The sequence below is a fragment of the Engystomops pustulosus genome, chromosome 4 (genome assembly GCF_040894005.1).
Source record: "Engystomops pustulosus chromosome 4, aEngPut4.maternal, whole genome shotgun sequence".
NCBI classification, from domain to species: Eukaryota; Metazoa; Chordata; class Amphibia; order Anura; family Leptodactylidae; genus Engystomops; species Engystomops pustulosus.
This window is the reverse complement of record NC_092414.1, coordinates 146,503,817-146,516,238: the sequence shown is the minus strand read 5'-3', so window position 1 is coordinate 146,516,238 and position 12,422 is coordinate 146,503,817. Positions and strand designations below refer to the sequence as shown.

General features: G+C 44.9%; 1 protein-coding gene across 3 annotated transcripts in view; it reads right to left on the bottom strand.

The window, feature by feature from the left end:
- The window catches only part of LOC140127380 (dual oxidase 1-like), a 164,785-nt gene that overhangs the window by 48,031 nt on the left and 104,332 nt on the right, over positions 1-12,422 (bottom strand). For all 3 annotated transcript variants that reach the window (XM_072148000.1, XM_072147999.1, XM_072147998.1), the window contains 3 exons: positions 4,508-4,601; positions 2,594-2,769; positions 415-490 (listed from right to left, as the gene is read on the bottom strand). In XM_072148000.1, coding sequence (XP_072004101.1) covers positions 415-490; positions 2,594-2,769; positions 4,508-4,601 — 346 coding nt within the window. The remainder of the gene's footprint in view (positions 1-414; positions 491-2,593; positions 2,770-4,507; positions 4,602-12,422) is intronic.

Genomic DNA, 12,422 nt, shown 5'->3' with positions numbered 1-12,422 from the left:
CGTAATATTCACAATCATAGCAGTATATAACTACATTCTGCTATGATCACACATAGCATGAGAATAGCAGAGAGAGAGCCGGAAAAGTCATCTTAGTGTGCGCATGCCAATTGGCCGGGAGGAAGCGCATAAATTACTTATTGGCAGAGCCATTAAGCGCTAATTATTATGATATTAAAAAACTTTCCAAAGATATTGTCATTTAAAGAAGCGCATAACGGAACTGAAAAAATTGACCTGGACGTTCAGACACCAATGACACCTCAGTCACAAAGGGCTTTATAAGGGCAGCGGAGCTCCAAAGACAGTCTAAGAATTGCCAAAAAGTACACCAGTGCTATGTTAGACTCCACAGATGGACAATTTTGTAAAGAACATAGTTAGAACAAAGAGTTTAGAATATCAACTACATACTCATTTGTGTCTCCCATTGACTCAATACAGGACACTCTCCTGCACATTTCCTTGTAGACCTCCGGACCATCCATACCTGTGAATTGAAACACAAAGCAAAGTAATGTTACACAGGTGCCAAAGGTAAAGTTAACATTTGCAGGAGGAACCTACCATCAGATCTAGTTCCGATAGTAGATTCCTCATGTGAGGTTTCCTTTAAAGCAAACCCGTCATCAGAAATTGACCTAATAAACTACTGCCAGTTTGTTGGAAAGCAGCAGAACACATTCCAGATTGTGGTGGCATCACCTAGAAAATCAACTTTGAAGTGAGTTGTAAATTGGTTGTATAAAGTCAAAGAGGTGGGACTTTAATGCTGAAATCTAGCTCTCTCTTCCTCAGAAAGCACCCTTCATTGTAATTGTTGGACCTACATCCAGAGACATCACTAACCAGATCTCCTGAAGTCCGATGCATGATATCAATCACAGAGGATGAGGCGTCCACAGTTTCTCGCCTGGACTACAGTGTTAAACTCTCCTTCTCCTTGACTTTATACAACCAATTTATATCTAACTTCAAAGTTGGTTTTCTGGATGAGGTCAACACCCTGGACCATGAAAGAAACAAAAACTAGAAGGTATTATGCAGCCTAATAATATACTAGTAGTGGTTTATTAGGCCAATGTCTGATGACAGGTTTCCTTAAAGAAATTTTTAAAAACTGTGCATATGAACACCTTTTGTAATAGTAGCAAAATGTATAGTAGCTGTACACAAATTATTTTATTATTTGCTAAACAGGTTGTATATAAGTAAAATTTGAGTTTTTGTGCAAGGACCTTCCAGCCTTGCCCACCTTGAAAAAATGAGCAGCAGAATATGGGTCATATTCTCCATGCGTATAACGAAATTTGGGGTGGGCACAGCAAAAAACAATGTAATATATGAATAAGCCAATATATGAAATTAAGCAAGCAGTGACTCTCAAGTAAACTGTCATGGATCAAATAGGTTCCTCCAGTATACAGACACAGGAGGAGATTTATCAGGACTTGTATGCCAGTTTTTATGAAAGATGAGCCAGCTAATTTACCTAATGAAGGTATGTGGGCATTAAGTATTTTAACTGCTTAATGCCTTCCCAACAGTATTGCAATATAATGTGTATATCAAGATCTTTTATTACAGCCTGCCTCCAGCTTGCTGTTCTAGTGAGTGTTAAGTGGCAGCCTTAGGGGCCTCCCAGAGGCTCCCAGCTGTCATGAAAACCAATCAGCAACTCTTGATGATGTTGTAGGGTTGTAGGGGTGCCGATTAGCAGTAATAAGGCTGCTGTTTAGGTTAACTGCCATGACTGTTGGCAGCACCTGTAATATATAATAATGTATAAAACAGCAGATATCTGGCCTGTATGGAGAAGGAACAGCCTATGAGCCTTCTCCATATAGCCCTGACCTCTAAATGATGTATATTTACAATGGCCCAACAGCCCTGACCTCTAAATGATGTATATTTACGTGGCCCAACAGCTCTTGAATTCCAAAAATTATTTAGTGCATATAATATACACTCAAGAATTGTTCTAGAAATTTCTGATCTAACTTCTAACCGGTAGTGTAGTTGACTTACCTGGAGATTAAAATAACCATTAAAATAACCATATAAAATGATATATGTTGTACATCATCTATTACATGACTAGTCTCTCACAAAAGACATTGTGGGGTATTTATTATCAACTTTCCGCCAGAAAACTGGCATTTTCTTTTGTTGTCTTTCTGTGCCTATTGCATCTTTATTTTATTAATGAAGTGTTAGCTCCAAAATATATGTCCTTTCCTGAAATGCATGGCTTTTCTTTTTTTTGGGCACACAATTTGATCGTGACTTTTTCCCTGTGCTGCTAGTTTCCCCACACTGTTTTTGGCACAATTTTTGGCGCACACTTAAAGCTGCAAAAAGCTGCTCTATGGAGTTCTATTTCACCATCATGAATGTGGAGATAGATCTAACCCTTTTCAATTGTGTACCAATTCATTAACCCCTTGTTCCACAATCCCAGTAAAAATGATAACATTATTGGCGTGCCAAAAAAACACAGACCTTGCCCCAAGATTGATAAATGCCCCACATCATCCATGATCTGAATGCTGGGATATTTGGAGCTCTGCGTGTATGTGCATGTATGTTATACCTTTAAACTGTAGCTTTGTAAAGCGGAGTTCTTTGTCATGATCTCTTAGCAGATAATGAAAATCTTCCCATGTCAGCTCATTCTTATTTTCGAATCCTGCCTCCTTAAACATAACTTCTATTGCTTGCTCAGCTTGATCTTTAGTTAGACAGTTGTTAGATATTTCAATGAAAGATCTAAAAAAACAAATAATGTTACATTGGATCCAAATCCAAATGTTTGAAAATGGCAACTTTGGGGTATATTACATCAATTTAATCTACAAAACATAAAATAAGTTCTGTACACAGTTGTGTCCATCGGTAGCTATTCGAGATGGTGCAAGATAACCTTATTCAAAAAGAACCATTTTAAGATACTATTTTACAAGATGTACAAGATATAACAAGATTTTACAAGATATATTTCTTTATCCAGTCGCCTAGGGGTCATTTTTAAATTGCCTTTAAGACTTCTCTAACATGTTGCTTTATAGTATTGATTTTTTTTTAATGAAAACTCTTTAACAAACATTCTTCCAGACTAAAAAAGGGTCCGATATACTCATAAGGGGGTGATCTGAGGAAGCAGTGACTGCAGCAGGAAGCATGGCAGTCACCGCCGGCATATGGTGTGGGAGTGGCTTGGTCCAGCGTTCGGAGGGCTATGTACTGCAGTGTTTGCTAGCTTTGTTGGTATGTTCCGATAAAGCTAGCAATTTAACACTGCTGTCAATGGGGTAGGGCTAGGGAGCTGCTTACTTTAGTAAGTGCTCCTAGAGGGATTAGTCCTCTAGACTTAAAGTGAACCTGTCACCCCACTAATCCCCCCAAACTTACAAACGGTATCTTCTTATGTAATATGTATGTCCCCGTGAGGTGTTTTTAGCATAATTCTATGTTGCGGCATGAATGAAAAATCATCTTTTATTCTATTGTAGGAAGCATTCACACAGTCAGATAACCCTGCCTCCTGCAGTCAGGTAACTCCACCTCCTGCAGTCAGGCTGCTCTGCCCACTCCATGCATCCATGACTGGGCTGACTGTCTGAATGCATCCTACAAAAGAATAAAAGATGATTCATCATTCATGCTGCAGCCTAGAAATATGCTGAAAACACCTCCAGGGGACGTGTCAGCAATAAGCATGATAAACAAAGGACACTCACCCATAGACCCAGGCACTGTGACTGTGGTAATCTTGTATTTATTATCCATAGCCTCCCTCCTTCTAAAATTAACTTTTAACATTATGCTAATGAACCAGGTTTGGGGGACCTCTGGGGGATGTTACCAGAAGCCCTATATTCTGTAACTGCACAGGCTGTTACACTCTAAAGGAGAACTTCACACCTCCCACTGGGTGCTTACTGGTCAATTGCTGCTGCGATTGCAGGAAGTAACATGAAACAGCCCGTGTAGATACTGTAACAACGGCTTCTTATAACATGGCCTAACATTAGCATGAATTTACATTTTGCTTTTGGAAGGGAGGATGCCATGGATAGCAAATATAAGAAGATTACCAGAATCACAGTGCCTGGATCTATGATTAAAGGGGCATTCTAATCAGGCCTTTCACATTTAATTAAATGAATCTGAAATATAAACATTTCTTCAATTCTTGCTAAGAAAAATCCACCAGTGTGAAAATAATTTAAAGAAAGTATCCTCTTTGGGACAACATGGCTGCATTTATGAGAAATTATCATAACACAGATTTATTTAATGCATCCAAATGAAGAAATGTGTGCACTGTATATTAATTTTCAATTAATTGTCAGTGCCCAGATTTATCCTGGTTTATCATGATTGATTTTGATGGTAGATTTTAATGCACATTTTTCACTATTGTATTGTTACTGAATATCTCACAGTTCTGTAAAATATTATACTACTTGCAAAAAATATTATGTATGCAGTAGAAATATATTACTTCAGCATATTAAAGAATTCCTCCTTTGAAAGAAATCCATTCCCATCAATATCATACATGGTGAACATGAGTTTTGTTTTCTCCTCGGGAGAGCCTACGATGGAAAAATAAAAAGTGAGACAAGACACATTAAACTAACTATATATATATACATATAAACACACAGAAACAACCAGTGTTTTTTTTTAATTTCTGCGCCATTTGCGCCTTAATTTATGCAGTGTCCGTGCCACAATATTGTTTTTTTCTGACATTCATGACTTGTTGTATTTTTGGGTGCAAAATTATGCTGCCACTTGTGAATCCAACAGTTTTCTGGCGCTTCTATTTTTCCAATTCGTTTTGTGGCGCAATTTGTGGCACAAAAAAAAACATAGCTAAAGCAAGTCTAGGGAGTTCAAAACCTTTTAGTTCATGCTCCAATGCATTAATCCTTTGCGCCGTCCTACTGAAAAATATAGTATGGTTTCAGCGCCACTCTGTGGCAAAATAAATATATGCCCCTCATAGATTTATGCAAAATTCATTAAAGTGCAAGTTATTATTCAAACCTTGTAGGGAAAAGTGTCTAATAATTGCTATAGTAGTACATAGTGTATAATACAGAGATTTAATATACAGAATAATGGGGAGTATTTATCATATGTCGCTGCTTGTGTGCCAGCGTATGATAGTCTCGCCACCTCTCCAATGCAGTTGATACATAAAGTGGCTTAGGCCTCTTGATGTATCCGACAGAGGGCTGCGCAGCATTTTATTTCTATGCCAGGTAGGCCAACCGGCAACTTTGCCAGCAAGTCAATTTTCACTTGTTCCTGTCGTCACGCTGGACCACTGTTCCCCTTCGCATGGAGGTGGCGGAAAGGGGAAAATAAAGTGCTAGCGATAAACCCCACCCCAATAATAGTAATTAAAGAGTAATGCAGCTTCAGATATTACTATAAGAAAGTCAGTGTTATAATACTGTATCTTGTACAGTATATGATTTTAGGGTCTTAATTAGAGATGAGCGAACATACTCGTCCGAGCTTGATGCTCGATCGAGCATTAGCGTACTCGTAACTGCTCGTTGCTTGGACGAGTATTTCGCCCGCTCGAGAAAATGGCAGCTCCCGTCGTTTTGCTTTTTGGCGGCCAGAAACAGAGCCAAACACAAGCCAGGAGACTCTGCACTCCACCCAGCATGACGTGGTACCCTTACACGTCGATAGCAGTGGTTGGCTGGCCAGATCAGGTGACCCTGGGATAGACTAGCCGCTGCCCGCGCTGCTCGGATCATTCTCTGTCTGGATGCCGCTAGGGAGAGAGCTGCTGCTGGTCAGGGAAAGCGTTAGGGTGTTCTATTAGCTTACTGTTAGGCAGGAGTGATTCTACAACAGCCCTTCTTAGGGCTACAATAACGTTATCCTTTTTTTTTTATTTGCTTGTGGATGGGCTTGCTGGCACTAGTAGTGCAGCTAGTACCATATTGTGAGGAATTAGCAGGGGGACTTGCTACCGTTGTGTTTAGCTCTTAGTGACACACATATCCACCTCAAACACCAAAGTGGGAAAATTTATTAGGGGTTTGATTTCAATTAGGCACAGTCTGCCATTTCCTTTTTTATTTTACGTTTATTTTTTTCATAACTCAGCGTCATCTCATCTGGCATAGTAGTGTGCTTTAATACTTGGCTAGAAAATAGCCATAGGAGAATCCAAACGGCTTACTTACGCCTACAGTAGCGTTATATATATTTGATTTCTGGTTGATCTGCTGGTTGCTGTAGTTGTTGCAGTGCATCTACTAGCAAATTGTGAGCAATTTGGAGTGAGACTTGCGACCACTGTGTTTTGCGCTTAGTGACGCACATATCCATCGCAAAGACCGAAGTGGGAAAATTTATTAGGGCCCGGGGTTGGATTTCAATTAGGCACAGTCTGCCATTTCCTTTTTTATTTTACGTTTATTTTTTTCATAACTCAGCGTCATCTCATCTGGCATAGTAGTGTGCTTTAATACTTGGCTAGAAAATAGCCATAGGAGAATCCAAACGGCTTACTTACGCCTACAGTAGCGTTATATATATTTGATTTCTGGTTGATCTGCTGGTGGCTGTAGTTGTTGCAGTGCATCTACTAGCAAATTGTGAGCAATTTGGAGTGAGACTTGCGACCACTGTGTTTTGCGCTTAGTGACGCACATATCCATCGCAAAGACCGAAGTGGGAAAATTTATTAGGGCCCGGGGTTGGATTTCAATTAGGCACAGTCTGCCATTTCCTTTTTTATTTTACGTTTATTTTTTTCATAACTCAGCGTCATCTCATCTGGCATAGTAGTGTGCTTTAATACTTGGCTAGAAAATAGCCATAGGAGAATCCAAACGGCTTACTTACGCCTACAGTAGCGTTATATATATTTGATTTCTGGTTGATCTGCTGGTGGCTGTAGTTGTTGCAGTGCATCTACTAGCAAATTGTGAGCAATTTGGAGTGAGACTTGCGACCACTGTGTTTTGCGCTTAGTGACGCACATATCCATCGCAAAGACCGAAGTGGGAAAAACTAAAAAACACACAAAAAAAAAAAAAAAAAACACAAAAAAAGGTAAAAAAAAAATTAAAGTTATAACTCTCATATTCAAAATGTTTAACCCGAGGGCTAGGGGTAGAGGACGAGGGCGGGGACGTGGGCGTCCAACTACTGCAGGGGTCAGAGGCCGTGGTCCTGGGCGGGGTGAGACACCACCTGCTGATGAGGGAGCAGGGGAACGCCGCAGAGCTACACTCCCTAGGTTCATGTCTGAAGTTACTGGGACTCGTGGTAGAGCACTGTTGAGGCCAGAACAGTGCGAACAGGTGATGTCGTAGATTGCCAACAATGCTTCGAGCAATTTGTCCACCAGTCAGTCTTCCACACAGTCCACCCATGTCACCGAAATCGGCACTCCTCCAGCTCCTGCACCTCAGCCTCCTCCCCCCCCAGTCTGCCCCCTCCCAGCAAAATTTGCCATTTGAACCGGCATACTCTGAGGAACTGTTTTCTGGACCCTTCCCACAGTCACAAACCACTTGTCCGGTTGCTGATGAGCAATTTTCCGATGCCCAGGTTTTCCACCAGTCGCAGTCTGTGGGTGATGATGACCTTGTTGACGTAGTGGAAGAAGTGTGTAAAGAGGTGTCCGACGATGAGGAGACACGGTTGTCAGACAGTGGGGAAGTTGTTGTCAGGGCAGGAAGTCCGAGGGGGGAGCAGACTGAGGGATCGGAGGATGATGAGGTGACAGACCCAAGCTGGGTTGAGAGGCCGGGTGAACACAGTGCTTCTGAGACGGAGGAGAGTCCTCGACCAGAACAGGTTGGAAGAGGCAGTGGTGGGGCCAGACGGAGAGGCAGGGCCAGAGCTGGTGCATCAGCGCCAAATGTGTCAACTAGTGAAGCTCCCGTGGCGAGGGCTCCTGCGGCGAGGGCTAGATTTTCAGAAGTCTGGAGGTTCTTTAAGGAAACACCGGATGACCGACGGACTGTGGTGTGCCACATTTGCCAAACCAGGATCAGCAGGGGTTCCACCACTACTAGCTTAACTACCACCAGTATGCGCAGGCATATGAATGCTAAACACCCCACTCAGTGGCAACAAGCGCGTTCACCTCCGGCCGTGCACACCACTGCTCCTTCCCCTGTGTCAGCTGATAGTCAGCCCCCTGCCCAGGACCCTGCCACAAAAACCCCATCGTCGCCTCCACGATCCTCCACAGCATCCACCAGCGTTCAGCTCTCCATACCCCAGACGCTGGAGCGGAAACGCAAATATAGTGCAACCCACCCGCACGCCCAAGCCCTTAATGTGCACATCTCCAGATTGCTAAGCCTGGAGATGCTGCCCTATAGGCTAGTAGAGACCGAGGTCTTTCGCAGCCTCATGGCGGCGGCCGCCCCTCGGTATTCGGTCCCCAGCCGCCACTACTTTTCCCGATGTGCCGTCCCAGCCCTGCACCAGCACGTGTCAGACAACATAATCCGTGCCCTGACCAACGCCGTTTCTGACAAGGTCCACCTGACCATGGACACGTGGACGAGTGCTGCCGGGCAGGGCCACTATATATCGCTGACGGCACATTGGGTTAACTTGGTGGAGGCTGGAACCGAGTCTGATTCTGCGGCTGGTCATATACTGCCGACGCCGAGGATTGCGGGGCCTACCTCGGTCCAGGTGTTTCAGGCCTACTATGCCTCCTCCTCCTCCCACCCCTCCTCCACCTCCTCCTCCGAACGACCATCCGTGGGCATGGCGCCATCAGTCGGTAGCTCTAGGCACAGCAGCAGTGCCGTCGCTAAGCGACAGCAGGCGGTGCTGAAACTGCTGAGCCTAGGCGATAAAAGGCACACCGCCCAAGAACTATTACAGGGCATCACGGTGCAGACTGATCTGTGGCTGGCACCGCTGAACCTGAAGCCAGGCATGGTTGTGTGTGACAACGGCCGTAACCTGGTGGCGGCTCTGCAACTCGGCAGACTGACACATGTGCCATGCCTGGCCCATGTGTTAAATCTGATAGTTCAGCGTTTCCTCAAGACATACCCCAATCTGTCTGATTTGCTCACGAAGGTGCGCCGCATCTGCGCATTTCAGGAAGTCCAGCACAGATGCTGCCACTCTCAGGGCAGCGCAGCGCCGCCTCCAACTGCCCGCTCACCGACTGTTGTGCGACGTGCCCACGAGGTGGAATTCAACACTGACCATGTTATCCAGAGTTTACCAGCAGCGCCGAGCGATTGTAGACTGCCAGATGTCAACTTCCACCAGAACTGGTAGTCAGGTCAGTCAGCTTCCTCAAGTCTACAATGAGGAGTGGACGTGGATGTCTGATATCTGTCAGGTGCTGAGTAACTTTGAGGAGTCAACACAGATGGTCAGTGGCGATGCCGCCATCATCAGCCTCACCATCCCGCTGCTTGGCCTGTTGAAAAACTCTCTGGTCAGCATGAAGTCGGAAGCTTTGCGCTCCTCACAAGAGACGGGGGAAGAAGATTCCCTTGTTGATAGCCAAAGCACCCTTAGGTCTGTTTCTCAGCGCATATCGGAGGAGGTGGAGGAGGATGAGGAGGAAGAGGAGGAGAATGTTGGCGAGACACAAGAGGGGACCATTGTTGAGTCCTTCACTGTTGAGCGTGTATGGGCAGAAGAAGAGGAGTTGGAGGAGTTGGAGGAGGAGGAAATGGACAGTCAGGCCAGTGAGGGGAGTGAATTCTTACGCGTTGGTACTCTGGCGCATATGGCAGATTTCATGCTAGGCTGCCTATCCCGTGACCCTCGCGTTCAAAGAATTTATTCCAGCACCGATTACTGGGTGTTCACTCTCCTGGACCCACGGTACAAGCAAAATCTTTCCACTCTCATCCCTGGAGAGGAAAGGAGTGTGAGAATGCATGAATACCAGCAGGCCCTGGTGCACAAGCTGAAACAGTATTTCCCTTCTGACAGCGCTAGCGGCAGAGTGCGTAGTTCTGCGGGACAAGTAGCGAGGGAGAGTAGGCGAGCAGGCAGCTTGTCCAGCACTGGCAAGGGCACGCTTTACAAGGCTTTTGCCAGCTTTATGTCACCCCAGCAAGACACTGTCACCTGTCCTCAGTCTCGGCAGAGTAGGGCTGATCTTTACAGAAAGATGGTGAGGGAGTACGTAGCTGACCATACCATCGTCCTAAATGATCACACAGCTCCCTACAACTACTGGGTTTCAAAGCTGGACATGTGGCACGAACTGGCGCTGTACGCCTTGGAGGTTCTTGCCTGCCCTGCCGCTAGCGTCTTGTCCGAGCGGGTTTTCAGTGCAGCTGGTGGCATCATCACCGATAAGCGTACACGCCTGTCGACTGACAGCGCTGACAGGCTGACGCTTATCAAGATGAATAAAGCCTGGATTTCTCCTAATTTCCAATCTCCACCAGGTGAAGGAAGCTCAACCTGAATAATTTATCCACTCCTCCTCCTCCTCATTTTCCTCCTTCTCCTCCTCTTTGTACAGTAAAGCAGAGGAAACTGGCTATTTTTTTACAGGGCCCACTGGCTCTAGCTATAGTACTTTATGCATTTAATTTTTATGGAGGGCCACCGACCCGGCCCTCTGTTTTAAACAATTTTTGGGAGTGCCACATACAGGCACTCAATCTATTCAATTTTTATGGAGGGCCACCTACCTGCTCCTCTGGTTTGAAAACTTTTTTGGACTGCCACATACAGGCACTCAATCTATTCCATTTTTATGGAGGGCCACCTACCTGCTCCTCTGGTTTGAAAACTTTTTTGGACTGCCACATACAGGCACTCAATCTATTCCATTTTTATGGAGGGCCACCTACCTGCTCCTCTGGTTTGAAAACTTTTTTGGACTGCCACATACAGGCACTCAATCTATTCCATTTTTCTGGAGGGCCACCTACCTGCTCCTCTGGTTTGAAAACTTTTTTGGACTGCCACATACAGGCACTCAATCTATTCCATTTTTATGGAGGGACACCTACCTGCTCCTCTGGTTTGAAAACTTTTTTGGACTGCCACATACAGGCACTCAATCTATTCCATTTTTATGGAGGGCCACCTACCTGCTCCTCTGGTTTGAAAACTTTTTTGGACTGCCACATACAGGCACTCAATCTATTCCATTTTTCTGGAGGGCCACCTACCTGCTCCTCTGGTTTGAAAACTTTTTTGGACTGCCACATACAGGCACTATCCAAATTGAATTGTCTCCATAGCAGCCTCCACACGTTGTCTCCATTGCTACCTCCAAAAGTCGTCCATATAGCTGCCTCCATACATCGTCCCTTTATCAAACGAGGTGTGTCAGGCCGAAATTTGGGTTGTTTTCATGGATTCCACATCAAAGTTGTTAACTTTGTCGCCACCCTGCTGTGTTATCCACAAAATACACTGGCAAACTTTTACCATTTACGGATATTATTTCAGCGCTTCTTGCGCATCTGTTTACATTCCCCTCACCCGCCATATCCTAAACTTATAAGAACGCTACTACACTTGATCTTATACAAAAGGTTCTTAGAAGTGCTGTTTGGGGAGTAGCCTAGAGACAGGGGCTTGGATTGGCGAAAGCTCGCCTGGCAGCGGAGCGCCAGCTCCATGCCAAGAACCAACTAACAGAGTTTTAACTGCAGCACCTTTAATCTACTACTAGTTCACTGCCTCCATACATGGCCGCCTTATCAAACGTGCTGTGTCAGGCAGAATTTTGGATTGTTTTCATGGCTTCCACAACAAACTTGTTAACTTTGTCGCCACCCTGCTGTGTAATCCTCAAAATATACTGGCAAACTTTTACCATTTACGGATATTATTTCAGCGCTTCTTGCGCATCTGTTTACATTCCCCTCACCCGCCATATTCCAAACTTATAAGAACGCTACTACACTTAACTTGGTGCAGGCTGGGACCGAGTCTGACCCTGGGGCTGGTCATATACTGCCGACGCAGAGGATTGCGGGGCCTACCTCGGTCCAGGTGTTTCAGGCCTACTATGCCTCCTACTCCACCCACCCCTCCTCCACCTCCTCCTCCGAATTACCATCCGTGGGCATGGCGCCATCAGTCGGTAGCTCTAGGCACAGCAGCAGTGCCGTCGCTAAGCGACAGCAGGCGGTGCTCAAACTGCTGAGCCTAGGTGATAAAAGGCACACCGCCCAAGAGCTATTACAGGGCATTCCGCATCAAACTTGTTAACTTTGTCGCCACCGTGCTGTGTAAGCCACAAAATATACTGGAAAACTTTTTTCATTTACGGATATTATTTCAGCGCTTCTTGCGCAGATGTTTACATTCCCCTCACCCGCCATATCCCAAACTTATAAGAACGCTACTACACTTGATCTTATACAAAAGGTTCTTAGAAGTGCTGTTTGGGGAGTAGCCTAGAGACAGGG